At 39.3% G+C, this 15,786-nt stretch overlaps 1 protein-coding gene across 1 annotated transcript in view; it reads right to left on the bottom strand.

Annotated features, from left to right (window-relative positions):
* pip4k2aa (phosphatidylinositol-5-phosphate 4-kinase, type II, alpha a) overlaps positions 1 to 15,786 on the bottom strand; it is a 28,908-nt gene that overhangs the window by 9,528 nt on the left and 3,594 nt on the right. The window contains exons 2-6 of the mRNA XM_053342628.1: positions 4,354 to 4,451; positions 4,139 to 4,235; positions 2,277 to 2,429; positions 462 to 608; positions 333 to 371 (exon numbers count right to left, since the gene is read on the bottom strand). Coding sequence (XP_053198603.1) covers positions 333 to 371; positions 462 to 608; positions 2,277 to 2,429; positions 4,139 to 4,235; positions 4,354 to 4,451 — 534 coding nt within the window. The remainder of the gene's footprint in view (positions 1 to 332; positions 372 to 461; positions 609 to 2,276; positions 2,430 to 4,138; positions 4,236 to 4,353; positions 4,452 to 15,786) is intronic.

Consider the following 15,786-nt stretch of genomic DNA (forward strand, 5'->3'; position numbering starts at 1 on the left):
TTGTCGATGTGGTTTGACACATTTGTAGCGCATCAGTCGGTTATTACTCAGAGGCACACGAGGGACGAATTCCTAAACTCGTCTAGAAATGCTGTAAATACATGCTGGAAGTTTAGTTTAGTTTAATCCTTATTTTGCTGGTTTGAAACATGCTTTTTGATTTTCAATTGTAGCACTTTAAGTTTATTCTTTTTGAAAAGTGTTGATGCTTTAAACAGGTAATAAGAACAATAATAATAAATAGTAAAGGTTAAGAGATCCTGACTGAGACGAGTTTAAAGGTGTGGTGGGGTGTATTATAGTGAACCCTGACTCTCGACAGATGACTGTACCTTCTCTTTGTCGCTGGCCTCTCTCGCCACAGTGGAACCCTTTGGGGGGAAAAAAAGATAGACTATCACTCTCCAAACCCAATTGATACTAGTAGCACTGGGAAGACTTGCTTTGTTCTCCCCTCTTACCTTGAGATCATATTTTTTATAGACGGAAAGGCGATGGGAGAAGACATTGCGTGTAACAATCATGTAAGTTGCATCTCCATCCACGGTGAGTCGGTACATCCCCAGAAACTGAGGCAGCAGTGTGTTGCCATGGCACTCCACAATGAACTACCAAAAGAGAGCAAGGAATATCAATTAATATGCCTTTTTTACTCAGAATGGATGCTCAGTGTCTGCATGAAAAGGTAGACAAAGAGTAAGATAGAAGGTATAGAAGGAAAGATTCTGTTTTGACTTACTGTTGCTTTGCAATCAAGTGTAGGGTAAATGGAAAGGAGGACCCTAAGGGCCACAGCTGTACTGGATCATACAAATGTGTACTCTGACAATTCTTTTAATTTACTGACTAATTAAGAATAGACGAATAGTTTAATTGAAAGTTTTTATATGGCATAATTAATGTCGACATTATGTCACAGGCACAAATCACTTTCCTCGCTGTAATCATTCCGGTTGTTCATACAGGCCATTAAAAGATCTCCTTCAAATGTGCTTTAACTCTAAGTGATGGGGTCAAAATCCACAGTGTGTCCACACAGTCATTTTGTGCTAAAAGAGTTAGTCATATCAAGTTGATATCGGCCACATTTCTGCCTTTTTAGCATTAAATTTAATCTTTGTGTTTCCCTATTGAGCTGTGGTGGAAGTACAGAAACAATAAAAGGGTTTTGGCACTAAAAACACAGTAACATTGAAAGATATCTACTTAATTTGATTCATTAGGATGACTGAAGCTTCATATTAGCTTCAGATAGGGCTGCTCCATTATGGAAAAAATCATAACCACGATTATTTGGGTCAAAATTGAAATCACGATTATTAAAACTTTTATTTTTTACTTTAGAAACATGCTGCATTTATTGGACATTTCTTGTCCATTCGGCTTAATTCATTTTCTCTCCAAGCAGCAGCCTTTTATCTGGCGCTTAACGCAACACATAGAAGAACATATGCAGGGATATTAGTGCTGAGCGGGTTAAGATGACGATAGTTCACACAACACTTCCTGGTTTTTAATAATTAGTCAGTAAACTAACCCTATTGTCTGACGCAGGCTGGAAACTGTGCACTTTCATTTACAGTTAAAACATTTAAAACGTGTTGGCAACTACAGTGCATGATGTGGAGGAGCGACGGAAATACGCATGAGCGGCTTTTTGCAGTCTATTTCTATACAGTGTTGCACAATGGAAAATTACAAAAAATCGTTTCCCCCTGATTTTATTAGTTTTGAGATTGTTTGGCCCCAAAATCGTAATCACAATCAAATTTCGATTAATTGAGCAGCCTTTGCTTCAGATTAACTATTTTGTTTGGGCATAGAAGGAGGACTGTGGATTTTGGTTCCCCATATGATATGATCTTCTAAAAAGGTCAGTATGAACAAGAGGCAAGGCAAGGCAAGGCAGTTTTATTTATATAGCGCATTTCATACACAATGGCAACTCAATGTGCTTTACATAAAACAGAAAAACATGTAATTTGAGAAACATTAAAACATACAATTAACCCCCCTAATAAGACTAATAAGAGGAATTGTTATGGCAAGAAAAAACTCTTTCGATAGTCATTTGGGCACCAGACCAATTGTGAACCTTACTGCCTTTAATATTTACCCTCAAATCCATATCTATCTTCTTTATGTTGTGGTGCCAGTGGAGACTGACTGACTGAATAAGATAAGTATTGTGCTTGTGTGTGTTGTGCAAGTTTGTGATGCAGGTAGCAAGATGATTCTTTATGTATCTTTGTAATGTATAATAATGGGTATATCACCTGATGGTACTTCTTTAGAATGTTATGCATCTCTGCCACATCCTCGCTGCTGATGGTCTTGATAACATAGCGTTTGTCATAAGAGGTGTGGAAGCGGGCCCCACTCCGTCCCTGGGCCTCACTGTTCAAGGGAGCACTGCGTGTCAGAGAGTTCTGCAAAGAGCAAAAAACGGAACAAAAATAGTTATCATGTTTATCAGGATGTACACATGGAGATACACATAGTTTGACCTCTTGGTGTTTTGACAACCCTGGCTCATGTGTTATTTGCTCTGCCCTCAGAGAGCTAAGATAATGTACTCATTACTTATATTTTAATTTCTTGAGTGGTCACTGAAAAAAAAAAAAAAAAAAAATTTTTTTTGGCAACAAGTTCATCTAATTATGAGTCAGGACCCAAATTGGTCTCTTATGTTAAAATAGCTGGCGGTCAAACACATTTGGTTGAATGGCTGACATAGCTGCTCTTTCAGTGTATTGGATGAAGCCCACAATTTGTCTTCTGCTTGTATCTTCTTGTTGTCTGACCTTCCACTCTTCAGTCTAAACATGTGGCGATCTGACCCCACGTCTGCTGCCTTTTCAAACCTACACACAGACACAAACAGCTGCTGTCCAGACTTTGGAGCTCAAAAGTAACATGATCCAACACCCCTGGCTCAATGCCTCATTCTCCAAGAATTCCTGATGTCCTCTGCCCTCACTTCCTTCTCCTCGCTCCAACTCTTAGCATCTTTTGCTTGTATTGAAAAGTGAGGACTACACTTTGAGGCACATGCTGTAACAACTGTTAAGCAGCATTTTTTTTTCATGTGCTTAACTGTAAATGAGTTGCAGTCTTGTTTGCGGTTGTTTGTAAAAAGCGTGGACTACTGTATGAGGCAGGTTTCTGTGTTACATTGAAGTGGTTTGTATCACAGGCTGAAAATGTTTAAGAGGCCCTTCCCCTGAGGCTGGCTTTCAAAGTGATATCCTAATGTTTTTGTTTTAGTTAGTTAGCCATTTTCCCCCACTATGCCTTTATCATAATGTGGGGAAAAAAGTGAATCTGTTTGCACTTCGGTTACCCTCCCAAAAACTTAATTCAATGCTGCTAGCATTCCTCATTAAAACTAATGGTTACTGCTGCATGTCATCAAAAGAGAGCAGGCTTGCAGCGGGTGATACCCATTGGCTGTAATGAGCAATATATTACCAGCCTAATTAGAAATAATGCCAACAGGCTGGTTTGAGAGCAACAGCAAAAAGAAAAAAAGGATAAACTAATAAACCTTTTTGACCACAATGTGACTTGTGCCTTATGTAGAAAAGCAGTTTAATGTTGAAAATATCCTGACATTCTTTGCACTGGCCAGTGTCTTAACACCCCCAACTGCCCACTCACTGCAGCCAGCCGAACCCTAATGTAAACATGTGAGGAGGACAGCTGCACTGAGCTGGGACACAATGACCTCCAAATACTGCCAACTCACTGCCTACACTGGGAATGGGGATTTACTAGGAAAGAGTGGAAAATAAAGGAAGACGAGGAGTTGGCTTAAACAAAGAGGGAAAGGAAAAAGTGCAATAGAGCAAAAGTTAACTAGTTAAGAGTATGATCTAATTTGTTTTGGAATAGTTAGAAGTGTTTATTTCTGTATGCTTGTGGCACCAGATAGTTTAGTCAATGAGAGAAATAATGTACTGTATTGCCTGTAAAGATCATGTGATTGGCTCTACAGGAACTGGCATTCTCGTTTGTGGTAACTCAAACCAATCTAGTGGTAAAAAGATGACAAAAGAAACTTGATATTCGATCCAGAAGTGTTAGTAATGCTGGCAGACATGCCTGTCACTTGTGAATGTACAGCAGCTTTTCATACCAAGAACTCCTGATCATCGATGCCAAATCTCTCTCTGAGGTTTCGAAACACGAGAGGGCAGTACTCCTTGAACTTGAAATGACTGGGCATGTTCTCTCTGAAAACACAAGTGGCATGATTAGGAAATGCTACAATTCAACAGTCATAATGGTCGTCAAATATAATAATTATATAATATACTCTAAAACTCTACACTAAAAATAAAAAGACCATACTTGTTGAAGAGGTGGTTGTCCACTTTAATCTTAGAATAGGCCTTGAAGTCGTCTGGCATGAGCATGATGGGAATCTGAACATGGCTTAACTCGTTTATCTGGGAAGAAGAAGAAAAAAAAACAAAGTAGGAGACATAAGTGATGTTTCGAGGAACACAAAGCAGTCCAAAATATGTCAGTGAAATCACATTACATAAGAAATGCTTGACATTTGGCACCTCAAAAGACTTTAGAAATACTTTAAAAGAAAAATATTGATCACTCCTGACAAAAATAATGTTCACTGAAATGAATCCTTGCAAAAAGAGAAAAACAACATAAAACATTTATTTAACACATTTGGGGGAAAAAACATCTGATACCAGCCTGGTAATGGAGTTGTGCAACCGTTACTCACTAATGTATAAACTCAACCATGTGCTAGTTGTGTGCTTTACACCTCAACCCATGTAACCTTTTTCACGACACAATATTATTCAACCCAATAGTCCATCTTTCCACAGACTAGTCTAAAGGTCAGTGCTCACATAACTTCACATGAATGCTCACATGACTATATTCTACCTCTGAAAGAACAACCAGTGCACCAGAATACACACACACACACACACATGTAACTTCACCACCTTGCAGCACAAAAACTACTCATATAATTAATATCAAATTTCTCTGTTTTCATCCAGCATAACTGAGTAAAATCAGATGTGCTGCAGAACAAACAAAATCAAGGATAAACTTGCAACATTCAGATGGTCCCCCCCCCCCCCCCCACACAAAATCAAAGCCGTCAGATGACAAGTTACTAGAGCTTATTTATGATTCAGTCCAGAGTTCGGGTCTGCATCGTCCATCAATACGGACACAGCATCCCTGGTGATGTGAGCAGTTTACAGATTAGATTTTCAGGCTGATGTAGCATACAGGTTTGAAGGACAGCTGTAGGGGAAAAGCAAGTAGAAACGTTGCCAGGACTGCAGAAGCTTCAACGACAAGATGGCTTGCAGGTGAGAGCGTGTGCGTTACAGTGAAAGACAGAGCTAGCACGTGTCTCAGAAAGACAAGAGAAAGAGAAAAAGAGAGAGAGAGAGGCCAGAAATGTATGACCACATGTGTGTGTGTAAAAGCGAGCTGACGTGTCCTGTGTGAAAGATAATCTTTACAATATCCTGCTGTCCGTGATGCTCCGCTATTTTATCTAATCTTGTATAGTGTGAGTGTGTTCATGAATTCTGATGAAATGTGATCTCAGAATCAGACAACTAAGCCGAACATTAGATAAAAATAATAAAAATGGAGCACTCATCTTTTCAGTGCTCACATCTCTTTCTATTGAAAATGTGTGCATCAAACAAATCAGAGCAATTCAGGCTCTGTTAGAAAACGTTTCATCAGAAGATGATGTATGTTGTAATGTTATTTGATATATTTCACTATAATTAATTACATGTTGTGGACTATCTGATGAATTAGAATGAGAACACTGAAATAATTTACAATGATTCGTATTTAATCATGTTATCTATCTAACAAAATGTAAAATTAGAGCGCTTCAATAAACAGCGGCAGGGCTTCAAACACATAAGGTACATTATTGCAGGATTTTCCATTTGGAGCTGGTCATGCTGTAATACCTAGACCTGACATTTGTTATGACTCACGCACAGCTTGATACACATATGATGAGTGTGTGTGTGTATGCGTGTGTGTGTGTGCGTGCATTTGTTACTGGCTGCAGGACAGGGTGCTGGCAGGTTGCTTGAATCTATTAATAACCTGTCATTCCACCGAGCTCACTTGTAGTGTAGGTGTGCTGAATAAACTCAAACACACAAACTGTGATTGACTCAAAACGTTCATCGCAAAGCGCGTAGGTGTGTGTTCCTTTACAGCGCCTTTCCTAATGCACGTTAAGCTTTTATACACTGCTTGCAGCTAAGGATTGTGTGCACAGACAAGAGGTGGTATCAGATCACAATTGCAGCAGCTGTCTTTATAGGAGGTGGCCAACGTTTCTACCACTGGGGGATTGACTGAGGTCCTGTAATACTGCAGAAGTGTTACAGCAGATGGTGCAGAGGATGGTCTCGGCATGAAGGACTGACCCATGAAAGCATTTTGTGTGGTCGTTAAGAAGTGTGCTTTTTAGACTGAGTGCCTTAAACACCTTCATGATATCAATGCTCATGATTTTGTTCTGTTGTACAGCCATCTTATTGGTCCTGGAGAGAGCACTTACTGCAGTCTACGGCTCTCAACTTCATATATCTGTGAGCTCAAGTGCAGCAGTTTTAACATTAAGCATTGCTCAATAATGAAGAAGAGGTCAACTTATGAGAGGTAACTGTCAGTCAGAGATTTGGGTCTAGTTCCCTAAACAGCTTCAGGACTAAACTCTCTCTCCTAATGCTTGATTTCATAATCTATTCCTCTCCACTTTGCCACTGGCCCACACACACATGACACATGACTGATGTACTTTTTTGTGACCAGATGATGGTACTCAGAGTGTTCATAATTGCTACAGAAATAATTGTGAAATCAGTGAAAACGTTGATGGTCAGTTTTACCCTTTCTGTGGAGGTGGGAGTGTCCTTGTGTTGAATAGTAGGTGTACTGTTGGTGCTGTTTGTTGGCAGCTTGCACGTAAGGCAGATTGAAGTGGCTCATAAACAATTTAACTCAATACCAAAGACAGAGGCTGGCAGCAAGTACACAGTATGTTGGCAGCAGTATGTTGGCTAAAATCTCCTATCAGACAGTCTAAAGTTAACCCAGAATCACCTACTGTAAAGCTTATAAGTAGTAACCATTACATGCACAGAGATGTTTCCGGATTAATCACTGAGGGTAACGACTCAGACAAAAATGAACTCTGACCTCTTCATGTGGTTTAATTTTTACTAAATGTAAAACAATTAATCTCAGTGCTGAATACTGCAAAAGCTTGTCCAGTGATGTGAAAAAGTTCGACTTTGTACACCGTTCAAACATTGCCTTTAACCAGCGCAGCAAACACGCATTAGGTTCAAGAACGAGGCTGTTTACTTGCAGCACTTTTGATGTCTCCTTAGGTGAGAGTTTACAATTCAAACTCTGCACTTACATATTCTCCAGGGTTATTTTAAGCTTTGAAAACAACAGAAGAGAAAAGAGAAGAAGCACGAAGAACATTTTTCAGTATTAGTGTGCATAATTAACAACAATAACAAACAAAAAACCCCCAATAACAGCAGGAGAGAAATCTGGAAAAACAAGCAAGCTGATCTGAAAAGAGAAGAAAGCATGAGAAGAAGAAGAAAAAAGAGACAGGGAAAGAGGAGCAGAGCAAGCAGAGGATCCAAGTCCACAGATGCTACATCCGACTATGTTTCAGTGACCTGCTGTGACAGGCACCGACGTCACAGTGATGCTATAGCACAAATGCTTCATGGGTACTCAGAGGGGAGATGTCGCCTAATCAATAAAGCTGTGTTTCACCAGGCAGGGCGGAGACAATGCCTGATCCTACTGAGCACACACACACACACACATCTGTGAGAACACTAGTGTACTGAACATTAACGACCCAGTGAAATGATACATACTCTTTCCCTGGTTTAAACCTATGTCCATCTGTTATTTGTACATTTATCTCATTATATGCCAAATCTGTTTTTTTTCTGTTCCTGTAAAAAAGTTTCACATGTTTGATGACTCATCCTGTACCATGGGGATTTTACAAAATTTCATCCAGTCCACAACATGACTTTGTGTGAGTAACTCACCACACTGGCCACAGAAAACCACACTTCATTTTCTGTGGGTCATACGAGCTTAAAGAGCAATATGGAAAGAGATAGGAAAAGATGTGTGTGCAGATATTAGAGGGTAAAAACTTTCATGTCCAAAATACTGTGGCTGAGGTCTAATTTGCTCATCTCCCCCTCGTCCTCCTCATCTGAAAGGTGAGGGAGGTATTTGTGGACTCAACAGTCCTCTGTGCTCCGTATTGGAACTCTGAGCCCCGCCCACTTTCTTAGGGGCCCAATCAAATTCGAAGGATTTGATTTGAACCATTCTTGTAACTGAGCCCCGCTCAAATGTTTTTCACGAGGAAATACGTCAGAGCACAAAAGCTAAAGATGCTCTAACTTCCGTTTCATCGGGACTTTAATGCGATACTGACACACACCAATGCTAAAATGCAAATAGGGTGGAAATATTCTTTTGATAAAAAGTTTTAATGGTTCCTTGGAGGCGGCCCAGAATTTCGGTTTCTATCTTGAGGGCATAATATAGCTCTAGTGTAGTTTTGCTTAATCAGTTTCCTCCAGCATATCTGCTCATCTCCCTGCAGCTATCAGACTTGCAGACAAATTTCACACCACAACTTCCTGTTTGTCTCCATGGTGATAAAGACTGGTTTTCCGGCCCAGGGTGAAGCAAGTGTGTGCTGTTGCTCCATTGGACAGGAAGCTGGTGAGGAGAGCGTGCTCTGTCAGCAACATGGCACAGTGTTATCTCTCCGAACAATGACAGATAGCTCGCTCTTAACTGATGACAGCCCACTAATAGTGTTGACAGCAGAGAGATTTCCTTTCACTTGGTGAAAGAAATTGGGATTTATCAGCACACCGGATCAGATAATTTCCTAAGTAAAGATATTAAAGGGGAATGAAAATATTAGAGTGGAGAGAAACCTCCTGAAGTTAGAAAGAGAAAAGATGACTAAACAAGCGTGTCATCAAGATGTGTAGCCTGGAGGGGCGCGTTTTTATAAGGAACAGGAAAGAGCAGGAAAGCTGTGACTTTCTCTTTTTTTAATCTATTCTAATTTCTGATAAGTCAGTTATTGACTTGCAAACTACAACTTGAATTTGTCTCCCAGGCATAAAAATCATTATAATGACGTGGCAATTCTGTTCCTCTTGGTAGCAATGTCAGCACAGTTATATCACAACACAAAGAGCACTGTGAGCATTTCTGAAGACTAAAACATCCTCATAAAGTGAGTACGAATGGACAAAGTGCAGGATTTTTCACTCCCATCCAATTTTGTTTCTTTTTAATTAGTAATACTTACATTTTGAGTCAAATCTAATATGTGTGTCTACAATAATTTACAATATTTTATTTATTTTTAGTCATGCCAGTGACTACAACATCAGTCCGTCCACCACTTTGATCTTGACTGAAATATCTCAACAAGTACTGGATGGATTACTTTGACATTTGGTTGAGATATTTATGGTGCTCACAAGATGACTCTGGTGATCTCCAACTTTTTCTCTAGTGCCATCATCAGATACTTTACTTTGATTTACGACTAAATACTTGTGTTATTATTGATATCTGTGTGAAATGCTAACTAAGACATTTCTTATATAATCATTTTTGACAGGATGTAGGCAAAACAGAGCCAATGACAATTTGGCGAATCAGCCAAAAAAAAAAGACTTTCAGCACTGCTGCCGTTCAGCACTGCTGAGTAGTCAAACGTGATGGACTCTTGAAATGAATGAAAGACATACACAAGACAAATCAACTGTCTGAGACACAACTGTACCAGGTGATAGCCAGAGGGAGAGAAAGCAGCAGCATTATACATTTTTCATTTGACTTACAGTGTGCCTATTGTGTCAAGTAGTCAAGCTGTCAATGTGAGAAATGAGACAGGTGCTCCAATGAAGTGAGTCCTAGACAGTGTATGGCATTAGTGCGCACTTCCCCTAAGCCTATTTACAAAGCATTACAGTGTAAGTGGCTCCAATTAAAGTTTCATCAAGACTGACTGATCATGTAATTAAGCAATATGTAGAGGTGTAAATATACACCCACACAATAAAAAAACTTAACATGATCAGTCTCGCACATTTTAGGGCATGTCTCAATGAGAAGCATGATGTGATACGTCCTGCTCAATATTTAAAAAATGCTGTAACATTTAAATGTAGAAATACTCCAAACATTATTCTTTTCCTTTGATGTTTAAAATGAACTAACTATTTGAATAAGTACCCTTAAATACACTGTGAAATAGTTCATATTTATCATTCTTTTGTGGTTACACCATTAGACATTTTCAGGAGCATTTAGCCTTACTTTTGGTTAAAAAAATGGTGCAAATGTCATTTCAAAAATATACAAAATGTACATTTTAACAAACCTGATGCTGCTTTTAAGGCTATTTTTAAGATATTTTTGAATTGCTCATCTTGCCAACCCTTATTTGTCTCTGACCCGTACATACATCTAAGTTGCTGTTGATAGTGATACACCACAAAGACAATCACATTAAGTTTAATATACACACCCTGTTGGATGGAGATTTGCCCTTTCACTGTAAGATAGTCGGCATCAAAGGTCACATATAGCTGTAGTAGATTGTATTTAGTGCGGACATGACATTTCACTGAATACTTAACAAAGCGATTACATCATTACCTGACCTGTTATGAATCCCAGACACATTCATCATATGGCAATTTAAACAATATCCACATGAGCAATAACACAGCTACACCCGAGACCCTACTCAGGCTCTTTTATGAGCTCCAAACAGTACAACAAAATAGATGTGGGTGTGTTATCAGCCCACATCTCTGGATAAAAAGAAAAAAAAAGATAAGGAGAATCTACCATTCTGAGTGAATGAAGGTTTAAAAAAATAAATAAATAGTAGAGTAATGTCAAAGTAATAATCACAGTTACAGTTTATCTTGTTACGGAAGTACTTTTAATTGAAACTCTAAGAAACATGAATATACATTCTCTAGAAACCACTCTATAACACCCTCAAAACGTGAGTAAAAATTTGAGGGTGACAGCCTGTATGTGACCCAATTGTGTGAGGAACCTTTGACAGCCTCAGTGTCAGGGGTTAGTGGTATTGCTCCCTCTGCGCGTAACCACAGCTTTCAGGGGTCACCTATAATAAGGACACGTGGATGATAAAAATGGAGCAGTGGTAACGTAAAAGGACTATAGCGGTGTGTGTGTGTGTGTGTGTATATGTATGTGTGTGTGTGTGTGTGTGTGAAGTAGAGAAATAGTGAGAAACACAGCTTTGAAAGAATGTAATCCGCCACCTGAAGAAGACACCAGCAGTGCAATTAAAAGCTTAGCGTAGTTTTCCTTGAAATGTGAATACTGGCTCATTCAGAGCTCATTCACTCGTGTTGAAACACTACAGGACAAATGACTAAGATGGAAATTATAATTACCATCAACAGGTACACACACACACATACAGAAAGCTGAACATGACTATTGTGAAGTCAGTGCTATGAAAGGCCAGCTATTAAAGGATATAGTGGTTTAGACTGACTGAGCAACAAACAGGCTTATGGTATATGGCCTGTTCTGCTCAGTGAATCAAGCTGCTCAGCAACATGTCACATTGCATTTGGGCAAGGAGTGTGCAGTGGCATAGTGACCCTGTGGTGAAGGACGGACATGCACGCACGCACGCACGCAGAGAGAGGCCCGAGTGTATACGTTTACATGCACGCAGAAGCAAACAGTAATCAAAATGTTGTGTTTAAACAGTTTTGTAGACACACACTGGAAGAAAAAAACAAAACAAAACCACAAGCTGCTTCCAGAAGGTCCTCTATCTGTCACTGCCTCAGGGTGCCAGGATGTGAGGCTCCAGCTTTTCTGTTTTCCTCAACCATAATTATCACACATATTAGCTGTAGGTCACTCCTGCAGATATTTATAGGATCCTCCGTTTATGCAATCCGCAGAACCAGACGCAGCTACTCTGAGTCAGCCGGAGAGACGGGATTCAGCGAAGAAAAGGGGGATAAAGAAAGAGAGAGAGAGAGGATGAAAGTGAGCCATATAGACAAGATGACACAAGAAAGGGGCCCAGACAAAAATAGTGTATGAACCTCCAGGATGAGTAGAGTTTAATGGAGGTGCAGAGAGAAAGGAGTGACACTAAAAGGAAAAAAAAAGGAAAACCTAAGTAAGCCCAGGATGCAAAAGATAGGAAAGACTCGGGTCACTTAAGTAGGACTTAATAACAACAGAGTAAATGGTTCCTAACATTTTTACTGTCAGAAAGGTCTGTGATAAAATAATAAAAAGCAATGCGGGACATCAAGTCTACACAATTATCTTCTTTCCTCTAAAAAGACCTTAAACTGTGACAACGCAAATCTACAACCAGTGAAAAAATTCAAAAACTGACACCAGAACCAGGACAAATAAAACATGCAAGTGGATTGATAGAGCCACAAACAATAAATAAAATAACTAAACAGTAATCTATTGAGTGGCTGATAAACATTTAAACATTCACTAGCCATTTGGCTGTGGGCAAAAAAAAATAAAATTCCACCCTGGCCAGAGCATGTTTTGACACATTTCTATTTCAACAGTGAATCAGATGTCTGAGGATTTACAAAATGAGCTGACAGGAAAGAGGGGACTATATCCCCTTCTCATGAATTCACAAAATAAATGAGGATAAGGCAGCCGGTGAGATTGTGAATCATTTCCTGCAGCAGACACAAACACCTTACACAAGGTCAGGGTCCGACATAATGAGTGGATCGACAGCCTGGGGCCAGTTAAAGTTGATGCGGGGTGAGTTGACCGGCCAGTCAGTCAAACAATTTAGGACAAGGGGGGACATTTCACTTTGTTTGATGACGTTAAAAGTAAAGTTCAACTTTGCTGTTGGCTTTCTGATTCATTTTATAAAAGAGAGAGCAGCAGTGTTCGAGCAAGGAGAGTGAGTGGTGGTAGCGTGAACAAAGCTGGTGAATGATAGAAATAAAATGCAATTTTCTGATTGTTTCGCAGCGATTTCACTCTTAAGCAGAAAATGAATAACCATTAAACACTCAACCCATGATTTACTGTGTAGACAGATGTTTAGTTTCTGTTTCATTTTCCTCCTCTGCATTCCTCCTTTTCATTCATTCTCTACAGCTTGGCTCTGTGTCTGTGGTGGACAGGTGGTTTGCTGAAGCGGACAGAAGAAACGTGGAATGAACACTTGAACACAAACACTTGTCATTTTGTTCTTTCTCTCGCTGTTCTGTCTTAACGAGTACATTTCTACACATCTCTCAGCACTGTCTCACTTCTTAACACAATCATTTGTAATCAAAGTCATCCACATTCACTGAAATGATTATAAATTCTGTCCTTTTCTCCCTATGTATTCTATACTCTCTGCCTTTACACAAAATATGGAGCTACTACATGTATACACCATTCATTTACTGATACAAGAGGCTAACTGTTACACTGGAGTCTGAACATGTTTTTTTAACCTTTAAACATCTGCAGAAATTAACTTGAAGATTGTATCTTGACATAAATGCCATGGTAACTGCTTTGAAACCAGTATTTTTGGCTATGCTCTAAGGATGTCAAATTCATGACAATAAATCCTGCAATGATAGGTGTTGTTCTTAAAGTGAGTTAACAATACTAACTTTAAAATGGTTCGAGGCAGTAACTATAGTCTGAGAAAAGCCATTAATGCATCCATATATTATTGTTGGTTTTTTGTGTTACTGTATGTACTACAAAGCCAGGATTTAGGGCTTTTCTGTTTTCACATGTATCCGACTGCCGCTACATTTAAGAAGCATATACAGTATATTATAAGCTACATCTAGTAACCAACTGGTCACCTTGTTGGCATATTGTGTGAGCTATATTTATGCTAAGTCTCTATTCTGTGCATGTCAGCATGAGTGAAATGAGCAGAAGCAGGGTGTCCTGGCTCAGTGTCTCTGGTTTAATTCGGGTTTGGGGCTTTGAAAGACATCATCCTCCTCGTCTCTCTTCACATGTTGTCACTTTACCTACTTACAGTTAAATGCGTTACAGAAAGTAATCTTATGACCAAACAGCAGCTGCATGACTTAATAAGTTTTGAATCTAGTCCTTCTATTCAGTTTGCCTGTGTCAAACATGCGATTATTATTATTTTTTAGAATGACGGTGAGGATATTTCTCTCACGCAGGTATTGAGCTGAGCAGAAGGTCAGTTTCACAAACATAAAATAAATAGGGGAAATGCATTGCTATACTTACAGAATTTACATGGTCATTTTTATGACTTGAGGCAGCTCAATTATAATTTGTAAACTCAGTACAGAAAAAAAAACCTGACAAAACTAATTCTTTATTTGTCATGTCGTGCAGACTTATAGCCTGGAGATGCTTTTTTGATGATGAGTTTCAAATTGACCCAGTACAATCACATTTGTTTGAATTTTTATTCCCACTAAGCTACAAGGGTTACAACAGAGATTTCCATTGAAAAAACTTCTTTAGCTTTGGCCTCAATCCATATCTGTAAGACAATAAGCTGTGTAGGCTATTTAGGGTCTGAGCAATGCAAGTATTGTCCAAGTATTAGGATTACAGTAAAATTGGGGCTACTTGTCAAAGAGGGTTATTTTCAGCATGCTGCATCATACCTTTTTCCTCACATTGAAATTTCTAAAGAAATATCGCTGGCTTTCCTCAGCCATTACACAAGAATCACTCTGATGACATGCGCTGAATTTCTTGGGCCATATAAACATCTCTCATCTTATTTATATGCTTCTTGGCAATCCAATTTATCCTTTTCACATGGCTGGCTCAGTGGAGAGGTAGTTTCTATGACTCATCTGTATTGTCTAGTGTAACTAACTGACCAGTCTCTGCTCTTTCAGTGTTTTTTTTATTTTCTTGTGCTCTCACAGCAATAACACTGTAAAAGTCTAGGTTTTTCAGGAGAAGCCAGGGAAGTGGATGGGTTTGACTGACAGGCCACAGTGGATATGAGGGGTGGGGAGGGTGAGTGTGCATGTGTTTGCATGTTGCATTCTCAGGCCTCCTCCTCAGTTCATTCCTGTGCAGTGTCCTGTTATTTGTGACCCTTTTACCTCAGCTTTCAGCTTAAAGTCACTTTCTAAACTGCAGTTTTTACACCCTCCTCAAGCAGTAACTCAGAAGCTCAATCTGCTAACCCGGCATGGGCAGGTTTTATGATGCCCGTAGTATGAGAAACAGATTACCTTATCAAGTGATGAGAAAAGCAGCAGTGGAGGTAGCCTAAAGGCATAAAAAGGAAATGTGCTGGCGGCAGCTGTGCTGCTCTGTGTTATGAAATCCAAGTGAACAGTTTGAACATGTATTCTCCAAACTTGTGTAGGTTTTTATGCTCGAGAGTGAGCGGCTCATTACACAGCTCTACGACATCTGAATGAAACAGAGAAGTTTATGATATGAGCATAAATTATTCAAGCATGGACAAACTCACAGATACATGATCTAGATGATGCCAATCCAAAAATAAAACACTGACAGATTCTTAAGAGACACTGCAGTATACTATATTGTTATTATTATAATAGGGAGAGATACTGTGGGGCTGCCTAAATGACTGTCTTGTTAATATATGGCTGACATTATATCTGTTAGTATACAGACAAG

The sequence above is a fragment of the Scomber japonicus genome, chromosome 21, assembly GCF_027409825.1.
Source record: "Scomber japonicus isolate fScoJap1 chromosome 21, fScoJap1.pri, whole genome shotgun sequence".
Taxonomy (NCBI): domain Eukaryota; kingdom Metazoa; phylum Chordata; class Actinopteri; order Scombriformes; family Scombridae; genus Scomber; species Scomber japonicus.